This window comes from Corylus avellana, chromosome ca8 (genome assembly GCF_901000735.1).
Source record: "Corylus avellana chromosome ca8, CavTom2PMs-1.0".
NCBI classification, from domain to species: Eukaryota; Viridiplantae; Streptophyta; class Magnoliopsida; order Fagales; family Betulaceae; genus Corylus; species Corylus avellana.
This window is the reverse complement of record NC_081548.1, coordinates 9,971,281-9,996,251: the sequence shown is the minus strand read 5'-3', so window position 1 is coordinate 9,996,251 and position 24,971 is coordinate 9,971,281. Positions and strand designations below refer to the sequence as shown.

General features: G+C 36.5%; 1 protein-coding gene across 5 annotated transcripts; it reads right to left on the bottom strand.

The window, feature by feature from the left end:
* Positions 1 to 806: 806 nt before the first annotated feature.
* LOC132190002 (helicase and polymerase-containing protein TEBICHI) lies at positions 807 to 24,163 on the bottom strand. Of its 5 annotated transcripts, none has more exons than XM_059604865.1 (27): positions 23,979 to 24,163; positions 23,015 to 23,460; positions 22,586 to 22,820; positions 21,601 to 22,485; positions 19,843 to 19,907; positions 19,136 to 19,241; positions 18,829 to 19,029; positions 18,418 to 18,618; positions 17,205 to 17,366; positions 16,882 to 17,121; positions 16,478 to 16,690; positions 15,846 to 16,196; positions 15,544 to 15,696; positions 14,657 to 14,878; positions 14,135 to 14,353; positions 13,862 to 13,979; positions 10,232 to 11,421; positions 9,822 to 10,019; positions 9,058 to 9,317; positions 6,292 to 6,481; positions 6,062 to 6,169; positions 3,142 to 3,494; positions 2,644 to 2,752; positions 2,411 to 2,548; positions 2,104 to 2,200; positions 1,844 to 2,018; positions 807 to 1,743 (listed from the first exon to the last, which is right to left on the bottom strand). In XM_059604865.1, exons 1-26 carry the CDS (start codon positions 24,012 to 24,014, stop codon positions 1,939 to 1,941), a joined length of 6,576 nt encoding a protein of 2,191 aa, XP_059460848.1. In that variant the 5' UTR covers positions 24,015 to 24,163; the 3' UTR covers positions 807 to 1,743; positions 1,844 to 1,938. The 5 variants fall into 5 exon arrangements, with proteins under 5 accessions (XP_059460848.1, XP_059460849.1, XP_059460851.1 ...); XM_059604866.1 differs by having other exon boundaries at positions 10,232 to 11,418; XM_059604868.1 differs by lacking the exons at positions 807 to 1,743; positions 1,844 to 2,018; positions 2,104 to 2,200; positions 2,411 to 2,548 and having other exon boundaries at positions 2,726 to 2,787.
* Positions 24,164 to 24,971: the final 808 nt, after the last annotated feature.

The following is a 24,971-nucleotide window of genomic DNA, read 5'->3' as shown; positions in this document are numbered from 1 at the left end:
GAACATATAGAACACACTGTGAATCATCTTCTAAATGGAAGGCCTATGGACCTTGGAGAAAAGAGAAGAAAGAATAAACTTTTGGGGGTAAAAAATTTTATGGGAGGAAAAGAGGGTGCGAAAAGACAATTTCAACATTCGAGACTACTTACCCAATTTTAGTCGGGACAAATATTTCGAAATGAAATATCAACACGACAATGGCGGCCACAGCATTTAGGGGGGTTAGGTGTGGCAAAAGAGAGGATACAAGTGAGTGAATGAGTTAAGGAGTCAGAGGAAATAAACAAGTATGACATATGGCTCATTATGGATCTTAGAGTAAAAGAAAGTTTAGAGATATGCCATGCATGCGCCTAAATCTAAAAACTCTGATATGACAATAAAAATCACCATTGACTACTAAGTGTACTTTCATTTGTTAGTGAATGAACATAAACGCTAAAGAGTTTGTATAGCACTCCTCAAAAGTTAAATACTTAAATGTATACTTGTACACCATCAAATTACATAAAAACTAAAAATAAATTTACAAAAAAAAAAAAAAAAGTAATTTAACCTGACAATTCCATTTTAACTTTTCAATTCTTTTAAGTAATCAATCTTTGAAAACTCGAAGAAAAAAAAAAAAAAAAAAGGAAAATAATAAATGTAGTAATATAGTATAAACTATTCACCAAGTTGGCAAGTTATGACACTAATGTTATTACAAAAGAGAAATACTAAGCTTACAAAATATTTTACAACCAAAAAAAAAGAAAAAAAAAATTCTTATAAAGTGACGTGGCATAACATTATTGAGTTTCTCAAAATTTGAATTCATCTCCTTCTCGATTATGTCGTGCCACATCACTTAGAAGAATTTTTCTTCTAAAATATTTTGTAAGCTTAGCAGTTTTGTACCCAGAGAATACATCTTTAAAGCCCGTTTAGATGAACAGCAAATGTTTGCACCCAGAGACATTAGAAGTTTTGTTAGCAAAACAGAGAATGAAAAATACAGCCGTTCTGAAAATAACTCATTCAACAGAAACAATACAAAACCTTTTGCCGATGCTTACAAGCCTCGATTGCCAGGAAAATCAAAAACTCCTGTGAATAATGAGGGCAGATTACCTCTAATATGTGTCTCACAGCTGAATCCAACTGCCAACAATCCTTCTCAGTTCTCACTAGCCATTTTATGCAGAGGATTTGGCTCCAAATATTTACAGACTATGAGCAATCCAAGAGAAAGAGAAGATGCCTTAAGAGCTCCACGTGATTGTGAACAAAGAACAAAAGACATATCGGTAGCTATATATCCCAAATCTCCCCAGTAAGCAAATGATCTTTTGTTGCCATCCAAGGAATCAACCTCTGCCTTCCCACAGGTAAAAGGGATTCAAATTATCTTTAATGTTTTGCCTAGCCCTCGTTTGAGTTGGAATGGGGTCCCTTAACTCCCTGACACCCATTTTGCCTCTGCAGTATTTCTAGATGCAGATTTCCATAGCAAATAAAGGTAATTTATGGATGCCATTGTAGAAATGCACTAACTGATGCAGTATTTAATGAGAGAATGGGCTCATTAGCCTGTCTACTAGGGACAAGTGACGCTCAAGCCTCTCAAATTTCTTCTTTCAAAGCAAATCTTCGACCAAAGGCAATAATAATTGCAAAATTGTTAACTCAATTGATGCAATCCTAACTCCGCTTCCACATGGAATGCATTGCATAACCTGAACAGATAAGACTGCTTCCCTGAAAAAGTTCAATTTGACATCAGAACATCTGAGGGCATAACGCGTCGCTACATAATTTTAAGTACAGTTTGGCAGTTAACTCAGTAATCAAAACTTACATAGACTGCTTTAAACTTCCATCTATCATCACTGTTCAGTATCATGGAACACTTCTTTTTTTCCTTTGCCTAGAATAAAACAACTCCCCACTAATTTACGATTCAGGCCCAATAGCTTGGAAAGGTTCCAAAGAACCCCACGTTTTTCCCACTTTCAGTTTGACATGCAAAGGAACTGAAAAACAAATAATGAGATAAAATACAGAAAGTGCAAACTCTCAGAATATAAAGAATGTGAACTATAAATACTAAACATATACCAAGAAGCAAGGCTGCATTTTCCATGCTCATTTGCAACAATAATGCAGCTTCCTTTATCAAGGAAGGATCAACTTCCAGTACTAATTCATCATGTACCTGGATAACAATCACAGAGCATCCATCAATTTTCACGCAACACATATTGCACCATAAGAGAAAAAGCCCACTACATTAACAAAGCTCAAAGGATAAACTTCCATATTTATTTTTTATTTAAGTATTCATAAATTATGGCATTTGAGCTTGAAAGGATGAAAGAATAAAAAAAATTGGAGAACGAAAAAATAAGCAGTTTTCCCAAGTGACCTGCAATATGATTCGGCAGCGACCTTTGAGGATTTGAAATTTTGTCACAAGTGAACTACAATCTGGCCTATCAACTCCTTCGACAATCACAGAGTAAATATTTATCATTGCAATCTTAATAATGTCAGCAGCAGATCCCTATAAAAGAGCAAATATCAATACATTAATATTGGAACTCTATGCTACATTTGAACAACCATACCCACCCTCATCACAAAGGAAAAGAGTTTTACCTGACAAATAGAATTCACAGCTTGTCTCTGGGCTTTTGATCTTTCCTTACTGTTCCCAAATTTAATTTTTGACAAAAAACGCTTTCTTCCCTTGAGGGTTTCTACATATCTAGATCACAAGTGGACTTAGATGAGTAACAGCTTCTGTAATGCAAAAAGAATGATAATTTTGAAAAAAGTGCACCATTAGACAAAACAGTTATGTCAGCTACAAGGCAAATGATAAACAAAAGAACCTTTGTTACTGTTTGATAAATAAGAGATTAAAATAAGGTATCGATCCTTTTGATCCTTTCAAAATCATTGATTTAAAAGAAGGAAAAGAGTAGTGAACAAGAAGATCTCAAGAGAGAATAAGAGATTGGATAGTCCCTAAGTGAAAAACAAAAAAAGAGACTTCTAAATTCCCACACTCCATTGCTTGCATGACATCTATCCATTTTTGAGAGAGAGTGGTAAATGACAATGTTCAAGAAGATAACTATAAAATATCCTCACCCTTTCTGACGGCAAGATGCAATGGCTTCATGCAGCCAAGAAGCAACACCAGGAAAAGAGCTTTTGAAGCTTCGGATTTTTTCTGCGGCTTCATCCGAGCTGCAACGTAGTTGTTCTGCAAGGGTGTTTGCACCCATTCCATAAAGAATGCCATACACTAGCCTCTTGGTCTGGTCTCGTTCATTCGAGTCAACACAATCATCTGGTTTCCCAGTCCATCTTGCAGCTATCATAGTAAAAACATCACCATGACGCGTACTGAGAAGTTTAATTAATGAGGAGTCTTTAGAAAAATGTGCCATCAGCCTCAGCTCTATTTGAGAATAATCGGCTGCTAACAATAACCAGTTGTCCTGCAATAAAATTAGGAATTGACTCAACCAGAATATAACATTGACTTTAGCAGTTAGAAATCCCCTCCACCCCAAAAAAAAAAAAAAATCGCTTTCTCCAACCCGAAAACAAATAGAGAAAATAATGTATACTATAGAGCAACTTCCAATAGAGTAAAAGTAAATAAATAGAAACAAAAAATTCCCCATAAATAACTGTTTCATTTCTAAAACCTGCAAAATCAAATGTGTCCGAAAATTCTAAAGGACAAACCCTTCATGCAATAATGGTCCTCTCCCTAATCACCTAAGATCCAAATAGGCTCTATAATGTCAACTCCACGACTGTGGGAAAATCGGTAAGCCCCCGAAGCACCGTATGAGTCAAATCCCAATCCCAATGTTGTCAGCCATATTTCTAGAAGAACCATATCGGAACCAATAAATGTGGGGGTGCCATATTCCTTCTGGCACAGTAGCAAGTGACATTTAATGCCACTTGAGCCATGCATGCCATCAGAAAGACTACCAAGGACATCCCCTGCTAAAGCCAATGACTAGATGTTCTAACAACAGCTTCCCTTTAATTTTTCTTAAATTTAGACAACTAAACTACGTTTTGCTTCCTATTCAAATACACAAATATTATTTCTATACTTTTTCATTATATATATATATACTTTTTCATTATATATATATATATATATATATATATATATATATATATATATATATATTATTCTTATTCTTCTCATCTGAACACCACTCCATTCCAAACAAAAACACCCACAACCATCAACCGAAGCTACAGCCAAATCAAAAGATCCAAAAACCAAATTCAAAGACTCCAACAAATCCAAATCAACACCAAATAAAAATCATTCAATAACCCAACATGAGTTTTTGGGTCACTTACAGCCAGACCACTAGGTGCCACACGACCGTCCAAGATGGCCAACAAAGGCCACCCATGGTAGTCGCGGTAGCCACCGCCCCACACCATCACCAAAACCTCCTCCCTCACTCTTTCTTCCTGTATCTCTCTCTCTCTCTATGTAGAAATTCACCATGACCTGACGGGCATCCTGTGCAATGGTCGAGCAGCCGCGCTAAGGCCGGCAACCGCAGAACCCCAACTACCTCCTCCCTGATCGCACAACTCCCAGCCCCAATCTCTTATCATCCTCGCTGCTCTCAATTGCCACTCAGCTCTCCGCCTCCTGCCTCACCTCCTCCTGTAACTTCTCCCCCGGCCGCTCCACCTCCAGTGACTCCACCTCAGGCAATCTTTTTTTTCCACCAAATGGGAAGGGGAAAGGGGGAAGGGGGAATCTGCTTGAACGAAAGAGAATAAGGGATTGCATGTGTAGGGAGGTATGAGAAGAGAGAGAACGATTTTTTATCAAATGTAATAAAGTATTGGATAGCTACAGTGCTACCCAATGGTTTAGAAAAGCTATAGGGTATCTGCTGCATGTTGCTATTTGTGGTTTTTTTTTTTTTTTTAGGTTTTCCCTATGTATAGTAAAAAAAATGAGGCTTTAGGGTATCTATTGCTAGTGATCTAAGTTGTAATGCATACAGTAGAGCAATTTACTGTACAATAAAAATAAATAAAAAGATCCCCAAAATAATAGTTGCCCTAATATGAACCACAAAAACATATGCATCTGAAAAGCCCAAAGGAAATATCCTTCATGCTATAAGCTCCAACTTCAACTCAGCTACAATAATGTATACAATAAAGCAACTTCCAATACAGTAAAAATTAAAAAATTAAAAACAAATAATAAAAACAAATAGAAAAAATAAATAAATAAATAAAAAGACAAATCCTTCATGCTATAATGTCCCTTCCTTCCTCACCTAAGCTCCCAGGCTAACACTACCTTCCCTCCCCCTCTTACAGCCTCACTTAAGCTGCTTGCTTTTGGAAATGCAACTTCAGCTAAATGTTTCAGTCTCATTCACGGAGAAACTGGATGGAACTTTGGTGAATTTATGCCTTAGGCACTAATCTTCATCCTATAGTTACTAAAAAGGAAAAAAAAAATCAAAAATGCTATCAACCTCTGTCTCTTCCATATATTGGGTGGAATCATTAAAGGAAAACATAAATGACTCAGATAAATTAAAGAAATCCTGGTTTAGGGAATTCCTACAAAGCAATGGTCATCAATATATTGTGTAACGGAAAGATCAACTAGATTCCAAATTCAACGACAAACACAAATCTTGCTTTTCTACACTATCCCTTGGCAAAAAAGCTTGGTCGCTATAGTACAGGCAATAAGGGAAGTCTAGCTTACTCTCCCAGGTAGAGAGCCACAGTGGGAAGGAAAAAAAAACAGAGAGAGAGCGAGCGAGAGAAGGTGATAATGGTGCACTTTTGTCCAGCTTGCATCATCATTTTCATTGCTCTGGATAAGAAGCTAATGATCAGGCTCTTTGGTGAAGGATTTGTTTCCAGGTTATCAATTACAGAAACACTCTTTGGCTTATTCAATCCAAAATTTATTTGAGTTACTTATCAAAAATAAATTATTTGAGGAGCATTTTGGTATGTATCCAATCATAAATGCTTATACCTGTGTAGGAACAAAGAAATCACGAGCATTAATTTTGTAATGATCAGCATTAGCATCACCACAGTTTTTGTCCTTGTTCATTTTGAAGTCAACCTCATGCTCAACACACTGCATAACTCAAAAAATAATGATGACGAAAATAATAGATAATAATAATAGTTCATTACACTAATATTTGAATTCAACTTTAGCATGAAAAAAGATAAATATGACAAGAGAAGAAATCAAACCTGAAGATTAGGTTCCTCCATTGAAAGCCGACCAGTTGCCGTTGACGTTTGGAGCCAATGACCATGAAGTGTGTACTTCTGTGTCCGCATTGATAGCCTAGCCAGTGAACAAATTGATCCCAACGTGCAGTTCAGGAGCTTTGCCAATGTACGGTGTTCTTTAATGACTGGAATAATAGGATGCTCATGCCTGAAATGAAACCAAATACAGTTAGTAAGCAGTAGCTTGGAAAATATGAGAATGACCGAGGAAAAACTATGCAGAATGCAATGCACACAACAATATACAGAAATAAAGAGGTTTATGACTTGCAGGCAGAGTGGTAATTATAGAATCCAAAAAAACCATATATTGTAGATCATAAGGCTCCGGTATGTGCTTTCTCAGTTATATCTACTCCATCTTAGAATGCGAAAATTATCGGACAAGGAAAAAAATTACTTTAAAGCCAGCTATCAAATGGACTTGCTTTTGTTTTTCTAAGCAATACATAGGGGGAAACTAGGAAGAGGAAGGGTCTTTTCCGCTTTTAATACAAATGGAAAGGAGGGGGAGAGGTGGAGGGGATTCGAGGGATTGCTTCCATAAACATTGTGGGCTAACTTAAAAGCAAAAGGCATTAACTGGCATAATGAGCATGCACCTGAACACACAAACCTGAATGATATATTCACTGGTAATTTTTTTTTTTTCTTTACATCAGCCATAACCTTTTCCACATCAACAAGCACAGCAATGCATTATATAAAGCAGCAAAAAGTTTGAAAGACTTAAAAGAAGATAATACAACTTCAACAACTGCACTGCAACCTAATCCATTTAAGAATTAAAATCTTTAGGGAAGATATTAGTTTCAACAATTATCCGTGCTTGTTGGACCAACCATGAGGAAGGACTAAAGGACTTGGACTTCTATGACCTAAATCTAACTTTAACAAAGTCTTCATCCCAAGGACTTGGGGCTAACCATATGAGTTTTTGTCTCCTAGGCAATCATATCGTTTCTCAGCTACAACCTGCACTCTTTTCAAATTTCCTCTTTGACTTTTGGATGCCTTCCACTCAATGAAATACTCAGGAGGATAACTTCTATAAGGAGCTGGTGTAAACCAACTCCTTTGTGCCTACCAATAGGAATCTGCCACATAGGATTATTGCACCAAATCAAATAAGCACCAAAACACTAGATTCATATAGGTTTTTTTCAATTTTTTTTTTTTTTTTTTTTAAGATTGTGTAGAGGGGCTGGGTTAGCCAGTGAGCCACCCCAAATGGCGGAGGTGGTCGCGCAGCCACGCCCAGATGGACTGGGTTGGTTGCGGCCACCCCAGCCCCCTGCACAATCTTAGAAAAAAAAAATGATAAAACCTATATAATCTAGCGTTTTGGCGCTTATTTGATTTTGTGCAATAATCATATGTGGCAGATTCCTTTTGGTGGGCACAAAGGAGCTACTTTACATCAGCTCCTTATAGAAGTTATCCTCAATACACAGTATTGTTGTACTGAAAGTTATTCCTTGCACATGGAAAACATCTTAGAAAGCATTCCCTCTTATTGTTTGCTGCCACATCTATCATTTATAGGACACATTCACTTCTCTCACTTTCAATGATATTAACACTCAACTGTCTCAACCTCCCCAATTTTGCTACATCTAACTTTTGAGTCTGTTGTTGCTTTATTCCGTAACATTTTTTATACAGCATAGCATAGCCGTAACTGTTTTACAAATCTTTTCCTTCAACTAATAATTTACAATCTGATAATTGCTGTTAGTTTTCTTTACTATCCTTGCAAAACCAAACTTTGCAACATAAGGAAAAACTTTCTTATTTTTAATTGAAGGAAGAGAAACAATATACATGCCCAAAATAATTGCACATATTCCAGGGAAATTGTCAAGAAAAAAGGTTTTTACAGAAATCTAATGAATTTGACTTCCTTGAAAAATGCAGCTATACCTGCTGTTCCTAGAAACCGCTTCAACAGAGTAATACTCAAGCATATTTTAAGGCAAACAATTGACCAAAAAGTCTACTGTATTAATAACTTCAAGCTTGTGGCCTTCTCAAGATACCATGCCATTCTGGAGATACCGTGGCCTTAGGAAGATACCCTACTTTACCAAAAGATTATAACATAGGGTGGAAGATCTGGACCACTAGGAATTCAAATCATGTATATCCTAAATAATAATAAAACATGTACAATTAAAATTCATACGCATCATTACGAACAATGACGTGGTTGTTTAGTATAGCTGATGTAAGCATTTTCCAAATACACATTGACACGTGAAAGACTGCTCATCAGAAAAGTTAACTTACACTATCACAAGTAAACATGAACTTTGCCGCAGAGACTTCAAATAGTTACTTGGTATACAGCCTCCACCCTATATAGATTTTACTTCCCATTTTTGGGTAGTCCCATAATGTTTCTCCATTTCAAAAAAATCAATTATCGAAATTACCACGCTACGCAAAAGGGCCACTTTCACTGTTTTAGGAATCACTTTAATTCAACAATTCGAAAGAAACAAAAGTGTAATATTGGAAATGTGAAGTAAAAACTATCTCCTTAAAATGTTTTCTTCTTCCAAGAGGAAAATCTCTATAAGATGGAGGCTCTTTTTACCATTTTTGTGTTGATCAGTATACAAGATCGAGGGAGCATAAAATATTGAATGATCCAACAAGCATATGAATTCACTTTAAGATGAGTAATGATCTATAACAAGCACAAGAAATCCCTCTCAATACCTTAATATATCCAAGCAATGCTTGTCAGTACTTGGATGTTGCTTTCCCTTGTCATACCCCTCTGGTATGGGCAGCTTCAAGTGTCCATACAGCACATTTGCAATATCTGCTGCCGTATATAATGAAAATGTCATGCCAGCCAGCTTATGAGCTTCCTTCTCAAGATGTCTAAGCTTTTTCCCCAACACATTACGTGCCTGAAGGCATCCTTCCATGTCGACACCTATTCCCCAAAGCTCCATGTCGGCAAGAACATTAACCTAACACATATATACAAGCATATGAATTTTAAAATGCTTTAAGCATCCAACCAGTTGAAAAGTGCATCATTTCTAAATATTGGGTCAATGGTTTGGAAGAACAGGGACTTTCTTCTGAATCCCAAACCCTACATGGCCAAGGCAGGTTTTCACACTTAAGATATTTGTCAGGGCTGAAAAAGAATCAAACAAATATATATTAAAGGGAAAGAAGAACACGACCAAAAGAGAAGCCATGCTTAAGAGATTTTAAAAAGGCCAAAAAATAAATGGAAAAAGGGGAAGAAGAGAAGTCATGCTCAAGAGATTCATCAAGGAAGAAAAAAATAGATTGAAAATATAAAGAAGGAAGAAAAAGAGGAATGGCGCTATTGACATGCTCCAAAATTTTTCTCATTATCCCCTCCATTTCCATGTATACATAAGATGGAGCCATCAGAAAGTCTGAATGCCCCAGATCATACAACTCTAGAATTTTATCGTAGAGAGCGTAAGATAACTTACCAATGGGATTTCTATATTCATAAGGGCTTCAATAAGATCTTCAGAAATAAGCAACTTCCAGAGTACAGAACATAAGGCTCGTGTTTGTGCAACCCGGCGGCAGCACCCGTTATGTGCAGCTCTTCGCATCTGATTCTTCCACCTGCCACTCTGATTAGCAGTTGCCGCAGCCTCGCTGGATAACCGTTTCTTAACTTCCTATTTTAAGCATTAGTATAGCATCATAAGGCAGTTTGAGAAATGCAGAACACCATAATACTATTAACTAAATGACAAGATTTCAAAAACTTTAGAAGTCATTTTGCCATAATTTTCAGCATTGTAATAATTAAAAACCCCATCTGTTTCAAAAACACACTACACATGCTAGATATTAACCCCAAACTGGTCAATAAGATTCTCCTAATTACCTTCTCCAGGTTTGGGTTAGAGCTTCTCTCCTCATCAGGCCAAAGAATCCATGCCACAATGCACATGTCAATTCCATCTTTTATATGAACTGGAGACAACAGTGAGTATGAGTTGTCTATGAGTTCAAGACCTAAATTTTTCCCAGCAAGATCTAAACCAAATTTCTTAACTGAAACTGCAGGACTTTTAAGAACCTGAATCTGAACTTTTAGGTTCCAAGTAAATTTTCTAACATTTCTTTTCCCTAGCATTTTACCAATCCTATTCCATCTTTTTCGAACTATCTCCAGCCAATGCTCATGAGGTGAAGTACTCTTATCACCAGATGTACACAAGGACAAGTAATCATCTCTTCTGTTGTCAGACCACAGTAGATCCTTGGGAAGATTGACATAGTAGACAGGAGAACTTTCCCAACAAATGGCCATGCCGTGTATTTCAAAGGGGGCAACAGCGTTTACTTCCAATCGTTTGTTGTAATGGACATCAAAATAGAATTCCGGTGCAGTCTCCCAGAGGTCCAAGAAGGAATCAAATCCGCCAGGCGTATGAATTGCATTGATAGGGCCTTTCGCACAAGCACTTTCCTTATTGACAACACACAAATTTTGCCTGTTGTGTGGTTCCTGCACTCCACAATCAAGATACCCAATTCCGTCACCAGGTCTTTGTAACTGAATAGTGCAAGTCATATCTGCACTTTTGGCATTAGCAACAGTAGCATTCAGCTCAGCACTACTGGTTACAGACCCTTCAACTAGTACCCCAGAACTTACAGCACCAAAGTTACAGTACATTGCAGTTGTTGAGTTTACTTCTGCTGGAGCCACTAAAACCATATCTGGTGTTCTCATAAACTTCTCTCCCTCACTTTCTGAAGCAACCTTATCAGAACTCTCATTTTCATCAGTGGATGGGTTAGTAGAAGCAGGCGTCACGTGCTCTACATTAACAAAGCTACTACTAGTGCCATCTCCAAAAGATATAGTTGCAGCTCCTTTCCTGACGTGATCACCAGTGGCAGTTGACAGTATGGGTTGAGAAAAGTGTGGAACATCGAATCCGAGTGATTTAAAAGCTGAGAAGGCAACAATCCTTGCTTCTTCAGCTTTATCAAGAACAATTTTGCGTGCACCACTCTTTATCTTCTTGGCCACTCCAAGTTGTACGCGTCTTTGTGCCGAACCTTCTAACAGTTATATTGCACACTTGCCAGTATTAAAAGATATGAAAAACCAGTAATAAATGCATTATAATTTTCAACCGAAGATCAATTACATGAGAACAAACTTAACTGGAAGCAGGAAATGAAGGATAACAGCATGCAGTCTCATAAAGCATAAAATCTACCAGCACTAATAACCCATGCATTACAAAAGGCATCTACTTGAAAATATTTAATCATACTGGGAACAGAAACAACTATAGTACAAACAGCTGTGGAGCCAAAAACACAGAGAGCATTTATGGCTATGTTTGGAAACAGTTTCAAAAAGTCTTTTCTCTTTTCAAACCTAAAAACACACTTCTCTAAAAACCATTTAACAAGCAATTCAATTTTCAAAACACAAAACACATTTTCAAAAAACAAAACACGACACACTTTTTAGAAATCTCTTCACACCTTTTCATAGGAATATTTTGAGAAAACAAGTGCTCAATTTTTCAGGTGAATGGACTAACTTATTATTTCTAAATTATGAGAGAGAGAGAGAGAGGTAGTTGCAAAGCCACCCCCAATGGAGGAGAGGGGTGGCTACTCGGCCACCCCAGCCGGATAGGGGTGGCATCCTCCACTGAGGGTGGCCACTCAAGTGCTCTCTTTTTTTTTTTTTTTTTTTCATAATAAGCATATTTAGTATTCGTTTCTTTGAAAACACAACCCATTCCAATAATTTTCTTAAGTGGACCCATAAAAAACATTTTCGCAAATGTTGACCTTGTTAGGTTTTGTATTCGAATTGGCAAATCCAAGTGTCAAAATATGGGTCAATTGGGATTTAATTGAATAGTGGTTGAGTTAGAGTTTAGTCCGATTCAAAATTGGGTTCAGACTTGCACATTATGAAGACTCACTCGAGTCACACTCGACTGTGCAAGTTCAGAGGTTACACCAGACAAAAACAGAATCTTTGCTCGACCATCACGTGTCAGCCGCTCAAGCAAGTTTACAAAAATTTAATTCTTTTTAAATTGGATTCCCTATTTAATGACCATATGTTGCCCTACCCAAATAAACAAGTATTGCACAACTTTTGAGGTAAGGAGAGGTAATCTTGAAACTCTAAAGAGAAAGCTTATTTTCTTCTTGAGCCTAAACTTTCATTCTTGCTTCTCTCCTTGTTCCCAAACCACAATAAAATTTTAAATCCTCTTCTGATAGTTGGGGTTTGGCAAGTGAGTTCATATGAGCTGGAGTTTCGAAGATTGAATGAGTTTGTTCATGGAAGGTCACTATAGAAGAAAGCCAAAGTTCTGGAGCCACTTTGGAGCGGAGATCAAGTGTGTCACTTGTGGGATTACATGCCAAGCTTTGAGTCTACAAAGGATTTGTGAGTACTTAAATAGGTTGTAAAACTTTTTTTATATGGGAATTTGTTTGTGGCTGATTGCTCCTGGAGTGTTTTTCTTTTGACGAGTTCTTCAAAAATTCGTCAACAAAAATCTTGCGTACCGTCTTTTTACTTATTACATTCCTTGGAGCCTCGAGAATGGTGTTCTTTGTGTGGACTTTAGCATTAGAGAAAATCTGAGCTTTGGATAATTTATGGAAAAGGAACATTATTGTGGTCTAGTGGTGCTGTTTGTGTAAGAAATGTGGGGAGTCTAAATCATCTATTCCTTCAAAGAAAGACTTAAAAGTGCAACAGCATGTAAGACCGTTGTCATGGTAGAATACCAAGATTATACTTGCTTTCGACATGTGAAAAAGGCTGACAATAATCATGAAAGTAACCTTTTTTACAGTTTTGAGTCTACAAAGGATTTGTGAGTACTTAAATAGGTTGTAAAACTTTTTTTATATGGGAATTTGTTTGTGGCTGATTGCTCCTGGAGTGTTTTTCTTTTGAAGAGTTCTTCAAAAATTCGTCAACAAAAATCTTGCGTACCGTCTTTTTATTTATTACATTCCTTGGAGCCTCAAGAATGGTGTTCTTTGCGTGAACTTTAGCTTTAGAGAAAATCTGAGTTTTGGATAATTTACAGAAAAGGAACATTATTGTGGTCTAGTGGTGCTGTTTGTGTAAGAAATGTGGAGAGTGTAAATCATCTATTCCTTCAAAGAAAGACTTAAAAGTGCAACAGCATGTAAGACCGTTGTCATGGTAGAATACCAAGATTATACTTGCTTTCTATATGTGAAAAATGCTGACAATAATCATGAAAGTAACGTTTTTTAGAGTTTTTGATTGGCAAATTATGTGATATATGAAACTTCCCAAAGAAATTTTCCAATAACCAGACTCTATGACAGCTATGTTAAGCATTAATACCCACAAATCATATACAGTTTATTGTCTAGAACATTCTTGGTTTGAAATTCAGGAGAGAACAAAGATATTCTCATGCATCACTTGTAATTATAAGTATTAACCAAAGTCATATACGAAAAATCTCTGAAGTATCACCTTGTCCAGCCCATGAAGAAGATTCAAAAAGAGCTTTGACAATTTCAGGAACGGAAGCTTCTGCAATTGCGAGAGGTGTACGCAAGCCAGCTTTGTAGAGTGCTCTTGCTCGAGAACCCTAAAGTCAAATGATAGAAACAGTCAATCCTTCATTACTTACAGAAAGCTCCAAAGGCCAAATAAAGGAAACAACCCATCCCAGATTATTACAGAAGCCACTGGTGAGGTTCTCCTCAAGACATCAACGGAACGACATTTCACTAATAGAAGTACCTTAACATATGGAATAGTAGTAAGCTCTACAATTTCTGCTCTCACTCCGAATGAAACGCGATTTTGGAATTTGGCAACTAAACCTTCGAGATCATGCCACCCAAGCCTTTCACAGAACACAGAAACCATAGATGCAAACCTTCCAGCATTCTCTTGCAAGGCTTGAACCATTCCTCTAGCCACTTTAAAAGCTTCACAAACCTCAGCCACAGGAACTTCCTTCATCCCAGATTTGAGAAAATGTAAGCAAGGTAGGGAACGCAAAAAAAAAAACAAAAACAAATCATGTATGAACAAAGCCCCCTTATAAAGAGGAATTGGAGTCATATCTAGGTGGTGAAACCAATAGACACGCAATCCATATAAAAGCTGGGAAGATAGGCCAGAAGATAGGATTGCAAGTTACCCCAAGTCTCATTCACATTGAGGATATTCAATAAATAAAAAAGCATGCAATACATAATATTGTGGTTGGTTATGTACAAAGATTGAGGAAAATTAAGAAATATATTAGAAAGACACCTGCACTAGTCTTGATAAGATGAGTGCAACATTGAAACGTTTACACACTCGAAGTTTTTGATCATCTGACAGCATAGTACTGTTTCTGATCCCAAGTCGGTTTTCACATTTGCCATGCAACCCCTTCATATTGTCCCTTGACTGGTTTGAAGCGCGCATAGGTGCTCCATGTGCCATGCGCATCAGAAACGGTTCTACTACTCCAACTCGGTTGCCAACTGACTGCATTTTACGCATTAGGGAAAGGAAAGAAATTGATTCAAAATATTAAGATCCACAGAGAACTGCATACACATGATTATTAATTATAACTTTTGAATGAAAAAATGAAAATTATAGGTAGGGAATAAATCACATTAAAATTTAGTAAAAGTTATTAGTTCAATTTCAATATCAATGAGGTACAAACATGAACATGAATTAATGAAGAAAGAAACCTACTTCATATTTATTTCTACCATTTGGTAAATCTACAACTGCTCCTAAAAATATCAACAATTTTTTTAATGTGCCAAGAGAAATTCATTTAAAAAGATCAGAGTTTCAAAATCCTAATGGCATTCATGACGCCAATCGGCCCTTGAGGTCAGCTTTCTATAATGCTAAAAATGGAAGCATAAAACAAAATCATAGTAGAACTCGAGCCTTGCCCCCAAGAGATGTTAGGAAGCATCCCTTCTCTCACAAAGCAACCAATGGAACTCCAAACAATCTCTAATAATATTCCAAAATATTAACCACAAAAGGTTGGTTCATAATGAAGTACTCATTCAGAATTGCAGAAGGCAGTATTCAATAAGAAGCAGAAGATCCAAAGATAAAGCAAGAAAGAGTGGTTAATAATGCTCATTTGGAATCACAGAAGCCACTATATTAAGCAGAGTTACCTGGTCAAGAGCAGGTAATTCCATGAACCTTTCGTAGTACAGTTCCCAATCTGGCTCAACATCAACGTTAATTGGTGTTACTAGATAAACTAAATGCAAATCAGATGCAAGCACAAATCCTTCTCTTGCCCTTGAAAGATCATCCAAAACAATCTGGGAAACCAAACAAAAGTTTATAGTCAATCTCAACAACAAATTGTTTTTCAACTACTCAAACCAAGATTGCTTACGTCTTGCACAGTAAAACAACAGGTTAGGAAATTGAATATATTATAATAAAAATAGAAGGTGCAATCTTTTACAAGTGATTCTTCTGGGCTGAGAGAACTGCCAAAAGCTGCACGTCCAAATGGTGTGGTACTGTATAACTTAGTATCTTCATTCCATTCGAGAAATTTTCCGTGGCACAACCATCGAAGAGATTCCTGGGCTGATTTCACCACATCTTGAAATGGTTTGGTGGAATTCAGAAGAGTACACCTAACATATCGATTAATATCACCAGTAGTTTGGACAATTCCGCCAGCCACAACTTCTAAAATAGCATGAGTCATTCCATTAATATCTTCAGATAGACAAGAATGCAAAGGTGGACAGCTTTCATTAAGAAGGCCCATAATTCTTTTGATCTCTTCCGGTTTGCAAATTAATACCTGGTTAGGTAAAATAATTATGAAAAAAATCAACAAATTAATATAATAGCAGTGACTTATTTCCTCAATGAAATACACCAAACATAAAATATAAAAAACTAGAGAGAGAGAGAGAGATTTTATATATAATAGGAAATAAAGATAATAAAAAGCATTAATTTGACATTAAAAACTAAAAATAACATGATCAATTAGCAATCATCCCAGAAGACACGGATATAAGAGGTACCCTGACTAAAATTATAAAAAAATAAAAAAAGGAACTAAGTAACTAAACGTACACTTTCCCCCTGTGTATCTATTCCAGTCCGACCAGCCCGACCAGCCATCTGTCTGTACCTTGTTCCATCAATAAAATCACGACCGATCCTGGGTTGTCGAAAAATAACCCTTCTAGCTGGCAGGTTAACCCCAGCGGCTAAGGTAGATGTAGCAGTTAAGACACGTACAAGGCCCCTGCGATAGCAGGTTTCAACAATCTCTCTTTCCTCAACCTACAGAAAAAATAAATGAACAGCCAAACTTTTAGAAGTAAGGAAGTCTCACAAGTATCAACAGTCAATAAGTCAACAATAGAAAATACTTCAAGACAATCAAAAGATTAAGAAAGCAAGCAAGAACAAACCACGGGAAAATGAAATAAATAACCCCAACAAGATAGATAAATAAAGAAACAAATAAATACCGTGAGGCCAGCATGGTGATAGGCAACACCAGAAGGCACAGTTTCTTCTAATATAGGATCCAGTCCAGCAGGACACCTTCGCAAGGCGTCAATAGCTGAAGTAATATCAACGAACTCACTTTCATCATTATGAACATTAACAGAAAATCTTCTGAGGAACTTTGAAACATGCCTTGCAGTTGATTCACACCCTTTTCGACTAGAGCAAAATATCAACACTGAATGACCCTCTTGAACAACCTGAAATACATTCCCTTGGCTTATAATTGTTCAAATTCAAGGATAATACCCAAAAACAGCCTTGCATCATAAGAGGTCCCTACCTCATTACATAGTTCGACAATATGATCTGGATCTTTACCACCAAGATCATATTGTTTAGAGATTGTTCTCACAATGTCCATTTTTTTGTTATAAATAGTGTTACCAACTTTAATATATTCTTCTAATGGAACTGGTCGAAAATCTGTCTGGTATAATGCCGCCTGCATGCAGAGTTAGGAAAAATAGATCTTAGGTTAAACAACCACACAAGAATGCTACAGCAACTACTTGGCAATGTTTAGTATCATTCCCCAAGGCAAGATGTAAAAAGTAGATGCCACAATAATTTAATCACCTTTAACTAGCAAGAACATTGATATAAATAGAAGGAAAAAACATTTCAACAAAAGTAAATGAACTATAGATGCAAGCTGGAAACTATATAGACACCTCATGATCAACGCTTCCTATGGCAGTTTGTTTCTCTCACCTACTGTTCTTTAACCTAAAGGCAACATATAACTGAAAACCTTAAAAGAAAACCTTTCAACTGCAGGGTCTTCCCAACACATTGTAAAGCCTAAAATGTAATGATGATAGAGGTGTCCAAAAATTGAGTCACTTGCGTCCAAAATTTCCTTCCACACAAAACAAACTCTTGGTTTCATGAAAGTCAAAATCAACAACATTGACATCCTCATGCTAATAAGTTTTAGTCCGATTTAAAGCACAGTACCCTAGAGTAAGCTTCTATGCACTCAGCTAATTGTCAATCACTCTTAAGCCTATAAATGAAAAGGAGAGAGGACTAAATGCTCACAATGGTTATACAAAAAAGGACTAAGATAATTAATGAAATCAGTAACATATTAGTCAAGCTTCTATGGACCAATTTTCAAGCCTATTGTTAAATCATTGCCCATTTTTAGCTCTTAGCCTCTGTATTCCAGACCAGTATTAGGCTAGTGATATGTCCACATAAGCACAATTAGGTGGCATTTGGGACGCTTCTCAGGCATTACGCCCTTTTTATGTAAGAATGGTGGCACTTGCAGATCTTTACACTTTCCCTCTTTTGTTTTTCTATTTTTTTTTTTTTTTTTGGGGGTAATCTATACACATCAGATGGATCTTGATTCCACAACTTCATCCTCCATCCTGTTCTACAAGGGAAGGAGGTTGCAATTTGAGCAAGAGCTCATTGGCCACTAGCAGATCTTTAGATTAAAGCGAACGACTATAATATGAGTAATGGTTTATAGTTCCACTTACTTGAAGCCAATCAGCAACTGCTGCCACATTTGGCATGGTAGCACTCATTCCAACAATTTGCAGACCATGAGCAGGGTCAGCCTTACCACTGCTCGTACCCGAACTTTCTCCACTACTTGACTCTGAATTGCCTTCACCAGCTGCATAGCGAAGCTTTGTCAAGATAAGTTCCAAAAGATAACCCCTTCTTGGATCACCAACCTGTTAATGAATATATGCTGAGAACCTACCATGTAATTCAATCAAAGAGCAAAACCCTAAAGCCTAAAACAGAAAAACTAAACGGAAAAAGGCCTTTGGGAGATAAAATAAAGTAAAAATAAAAAATAAAGTAAAACTTGCAACACATCTTTAAAAAAAAAAAAAAAAATTGTCAATTAAAAACCCCACCACAAGCTCTGACTAAAATACCATGTGTAGTTCATCTATCACAATAATTCCAATTTCAGACAGACGACCCTCTTCAAGCAATCTGTTTATTAAAGAGTTCGCTTTCTCTATTGTGCAGACAGCGACAGAAGTATCTTTAGGAAGTGTTCCACCACCTTGGTTTCCATAATAACTACGAACATGCTTGCCAAGTGGTTCAAGAAGAACCTCCAGATGTTCTGCCTGCACCCAATAGGACAGAGACAAGAAATACATATAAATTAAGGAAACTGTAATTAATATCTGCTTGATTCAATTTCAATAAAAATAAATAAAAAAAGTAAAGCACCTTTTCTGTACAGATTGATACATAAGGAAGCACAAGTAGTGCTATTTTTCCAGTAGATATGACCCGCCGCAACATTAATATTTCAGCAACAAAACTTTTACCAGCACTGTGGCAGAGGAAGCAATGTTAAACAACACATGCATCCTCAGTATACCAAATATAAAAATCTAAAAAAAAAACAAAGACACAAAAAGAAAAACAAAAGCTTGTAATAAGAGCATAAATTTCTGGTAGATATGGATTAAAACTGCCAATCATACAAGGTTTAACAAAAAAAAAAAAAAAACTAGCAATCAGAAGTGAAAAGTATATTTGAATCAAAAACAAAATTGTAATTATAACATAAAAAAAGTAACATAAACACACTCAAATGCATTAAGAAATAATCAAGTATATGTTAACGAAATAAAAATTATGGCTAGAAGCTTTAAATTGCTTATTGGCCCAATCAAGAACACAGAAAAGAGAGAATCACCAATGATTTCTACATAAAACTTTCTTAGCTAGCTGTGATTTCTCAATATCTAATTGCGTGGGGCATACAAGGAGTTGCATCTATATTGATTTATTCACATAGGTTTGAAGAACTATAAGAATAAGAAAAAGAATTTAAAAACCAAAAAAAAAAAAAAAAGGTATCCACAAGTATTAAGAGAGGATTGTATGATAGAAAATTTAAGATGAATTCCAAATACAAGGGAAAATACCTTGTAGATGCACAATATACTAGATTTCTTCTCTGTAAAACACCATCCATCTGAAGGCACTCAACCTGAAAAATGGAAAAGTATGTAGGTTATATTTTAAACCTAGGAAGCAGGGATACAGGTACCTAATTTTAATCTCATATGATACATATACATCAGTACAATCAAAACTGAAAAAAAATAGGTTATATAAACCGGGGATACTGCAAATATGAAATACATAGGCCATGTTCTTGGAGAGGAACACCATCATGAAGCTTTGGCTACTCCTTCTAGACGTGGTATGAAAGGTAGTAGGGAGCTAAGAAATTTGGAATGCTCCTTGAACTTTGATGCAAGAGGTGATTGCGCAAGCCGTGGTAAAAGCAAGAGTGTTCTTTCAGTGTTATGTTGAAGCCTAGGTTGCGCTCCTGGTTTGTGAGAGGGTTGATTGAGGGGAAGAATTGTGCTTTGCACAGTGTGCAGTTTATGGGGGTTTTCTTGTAGTTTCGTTGTAGTTTTCTCCTTATGGGCTTTTGCGGGTTTCTTTGATTGGGTTTTCCTTGTTCTTTTTGCTTCTTTTTGCTAAGTGTTCCTTTTGTATACTTCTTGTGTACTTAAGGTGCCTTACACTTTTAATGATATTTGTCGATTATTTATCAAAAAAAAAAAAAAAAATACATGACCATGTTTGCTAACAACTTTGTTTTCTATATTCAAGTCAAAGACATTAACAAACAACCAAAAACACAAAATACTCATCAAAACACAAAAAACTGTATTCACTTTTATGTCAATCAGAACACTTTTCAAACCAAAAACAAAAAATACCCCCAAAACACATTAACAAACATACCCATAATCTCTTTTGTCTCAATTTATATGCGCTAGTTTGAAATAGTATGACTTTTTTTTAGGGATAAAGGGTAAGGGGTGCAACCAAAGATTGAAATCTCTACCTAAGTGTAACCATAATAGTACTTTACCCGTTGGAGCACCAATTAGTATGGGCCTATACAGGCCCGTAAATGGGGAATTCATAAGCGCTCCCTCAAGATGGTTTGAGTCATAACCTGACCTCAAGGCTTGGTGGTATAATACAAATTGAAAAAGTAAGAATTTCCACTTATAGAAAGTGGGCATGTTTTTTGGTACATTCCAAAAAGGAAAGCACGATACGTAAACCGGGACAAAAGGAGTAGTCTATTGTTAAATGATCTATAGTTGCAACTTATAAAAGTTTAACCACACAAGCATTTGTAAGTCAAACACTAGTGTAAACCTAGGTCATAAATCCTTCTTATGTTTTCACATACAATTGCAACACCTATTTAATATAAGAGTGGTAATTGATGTATCATAACATTAAAGGTGAATCTAATAAGTGTCAAAAGTATCCAAAAAGTATCAAATACTCATCCAAATTTTAAATTTTAAATTTTTAAATATCATATAAGTATTGGGGAGTATCGAAGAAGTGTCTATATCTGATACACAGAAGATGAGCTCCCATATAGAAGTACCCTTGCTACATAGCTTTAAACTTACAACATGATACTAAATCACATAAATGGTAAAATCAATTGAAAAGCACAAAAAGAGATGCAACAATAAGAGACATATATTAGCTCAAGGCAGAAGAAAAAACTAATCATATGTTACGTCCAAGTTGACCACTTGCAGCAACCATTTAAAACCAGAAATAATTTCATATCAATTGCAAAATCATTTTATTTAATAGCAATCAGAGCCATGGCTTCATCAAAAGATTAAAGTTACCTGCCAAGGATACAATTTCAAAATTCCTCTCTTTCTATAGATACTGCATATTTCAGATGGAAGCCAACGGTTTAGATCTAAACGATCTTCAAGCAGCACAAAACTTGAAGGGGTACTTGCTTCATCAGATTCCTGTTTAAGAATTGAATTCTTGATTTCATTAACTGGTGAATTAGATGTCATGCAATCAGTTTCTGGACACGATATATCCACTTTCCCCTTGGTTACTGAAAGAACAGAAGTCATCCCCTGTACCACATGTATCTCTTCATCTGTCTGAGCTTTCCCACATCGAATTAATATATTACTAGTTTCTATCCCTTTGTGATCTACAGCACCACATTCAGATTGGTCGCCACCTCTATGAGTAGCACATTCTGAATCATCAACAGCACGACAGGGTGGGGTACTTTCATCCAGATTTTTGTCCTCACATGAGAAGTCCAAATGCTTAACAGGAAGCAAGGATACTTCTTTGTCCAGATCTTTTGTATGCTTCACACTTAGTTCCATTTGTCGGGCTCTATTCTCACCCTCATCCAATGTTTCCTTTGACTTGTTATGACCGACTCCATTTCTGAAATTGCATGAATTCATGATATGAAATTGGGTCTTCACAATATTAGTTTGTTCAGTAGCCTGAGCAGAAAAGTTAACCATTGGAACACACAAACCATCAGCAAGTTGAATTGCTTCATTCCAAAAAGCTTCTCCTGGTGAAAATATGGAGCTTCCATGCCTTGACTTGGGGGTTTCACAAACACATGCCTTAACAGCCAAAGAACCCGGTGTACAGAATTCTGTCATATTTACAGATGATTTAGGAGTATTGCCGCATTTTTTCAAGCATGGTTGAAGCTCAATAGGACCATTACCATCAGTAACCTGCCCATGGAAAACAATAATGGACATAAATATTAGATTATGTGCACCATCAAAATCTGGTTACAAGATTCATAACTGAGTTGTTTAAACTTGACCTTACCTCCCTCGAAGATCTAAAAACAGATACCATGGATTTATCAATAAAACCAGACTGCATGTCCTCTGGATCCTTCTTGTTAGAGCCAGTAACTTCACCTTCTAAATGTGATTGGTTAGTATTGCAATGCCTCATCTTGCATGCTTTATCCTTCCCGTCTAGGCACGAGGGGCTACGATTTCTCTTTTGGTCATTCACTTTCGGCTCTGACTGTGAATTTGTACTTGATTGAAAGTCACTGCAAATTTTGGAGGATCAGAAATGTAAATATCAGAAAACAAAAAATAGAAAATAAAGGAACAGCACCACAACTTCTAGTTCATCCCAAATGCCACTAGTGGAAAGAACAATTCTAAAGTAGGCAAAAAATGCTAAGCCAGATATCTATAAGATGCACACAAAAAATGGTTCCCAAAATTCATAGCACAGTACCTACAATATAAAGACAAAAAGTCAGTAGCAAACTTTTTGAGCTCTGAGTTATCAACACCCTGTTCAGAAGTTGAGCAACCCTTTACAAAATCTCCTGCAGCAACACCACCCATACCAGATAATCCCAAAGATGCTTCCTTCTGAGCCGCTTCAACTGCTTCAGAAGTTTGAGAGTCCAGTTGTTCTGAAAACGAGGGCCACTTAAGTTCATCTTTGGAAGAATTATTAATCTCCAATGCCAACTTCCTTTTAACTGCATCTTGCCCAGAATCACCAGCTGAATATGATGGCTTAGCCGAGTTCTTATCATCATCTGAAGTCACCAAGCAATTGTCCAGAGTACCTTTGGCACTCGGAGACCCTTCCACGGTAGTTTTTACAGCAATTTTGCTTCTCCCAGACTTGAGACCAGGTGATATGGGTTTCCTTTTCTTCGAAACAAAGAACTGCACACCGTAACACCAACCACAAAATTGGGCAGCAACCCACAAGTTACATTAAACCGGGCATTACCTCAATAACGTAATTTGTAGTTAAACTACTAATTTAGAGCAAACCCAATTTGAAAGCCAGAATTTTTTTTCCAATTTTATTCTTTCCACGAAGTACTACGCCGCTTTTGGTTACAAAGAAACTAGGAAAACAAAAAGGAACACCGTTTGGTTAGTAAGAAAGTGTGGAAACGAAAAGGAAAAGCATTCATAATTAAATCACACCATATTCGTTTCTTTCTCGCACAGTTTTCTCAGCAACCAGACGAAATTTCGCAGCCTTTCCAATTTTATCAAATTTATTTATGCAACCATTTAATTCGAAAACAACCTATTCTTCGTTCTCGTTGTCTTCGACTACGAATTAAACCCAGAAAAAAAAAAAAAAAAAAAAGTATTAGATGATACAGAATGTGCATCAAGACGACCGTTGAGGCTAGTTTTGAAACAGTGAGATCGGATCAGAAATGGACCTCATCGATGCGCGTCCGTGGCGAACCAGACGCCATGACCGAAGACAGAAAGCTTCGGAGCGTTCCGCAAAATCCTGCTATCTCTTTGCTGCGTGCTCTCGGAGCCTCATATACGACGTCGACGAGCCAATTTGAATGCTCATGCGCTAGCGCCAAGTCGATCCGGATGCACAGAGAAAAAGCGTCTTTTCTAGAGGCGGCCTCACGTGGAGATTGAAAATTTCAAAATTTTTGAATGGTTACCATTTTCCTTTCTTTATTTTCTTGATGCCCAATTTGGGTCATTCATATTGCATTTCTATGTAAAATGTCAATCAAATTCCTAAAAAAATAGAAAACATCGCTTAATCTTTTAAAGGGAAATTATCCTTTTTCTCATGACCTACTACACGATGACCATTTTCCCTATCAACTACCAACTTTACATTACAACCTCATCAAACTACCATTTTGTTACCAAAACTCTCATTCCGTCAGTCAAGACCGTTAAGTTGGACGGTCAATCGTACTGTTTACAACACTGTTCACAGGGTTGACCATCCGACTTAACGACCTTAACTGACGAAGGGAGATTTTTGGTAACAAAATGGTAGTTTGATAGGGTCGTAATGGCCTCGTTTGGTTCGCGGAATGTCTAGTCCATTGGAAAAGGATTAGCTACTACTGAAAATAGAAGAGTGTGGAATATATTAGCTATTCATATTCTTTTATTTGGTTGTAACGCTGGAACAGACTAGCTAATCATATTCATTCGTTTGATACAATGCAATATGTTGGTGAATGGAATAATATTGTGATCAAATTTCCTAAAATACCCTTATAATACAACTACAATTTATATTATTAAGGACTTTCATTCCTTTTTTAAAAAAAAAAAAAAACATAAACAACTTTACTATAATTTCTTTTTCTTTTTTGTTCTTAATTATGTCAGGTATGTGGCCTTTTTTTTTTTTTTTGCAATTACACTACAAAATTATTTATATAAAAAAA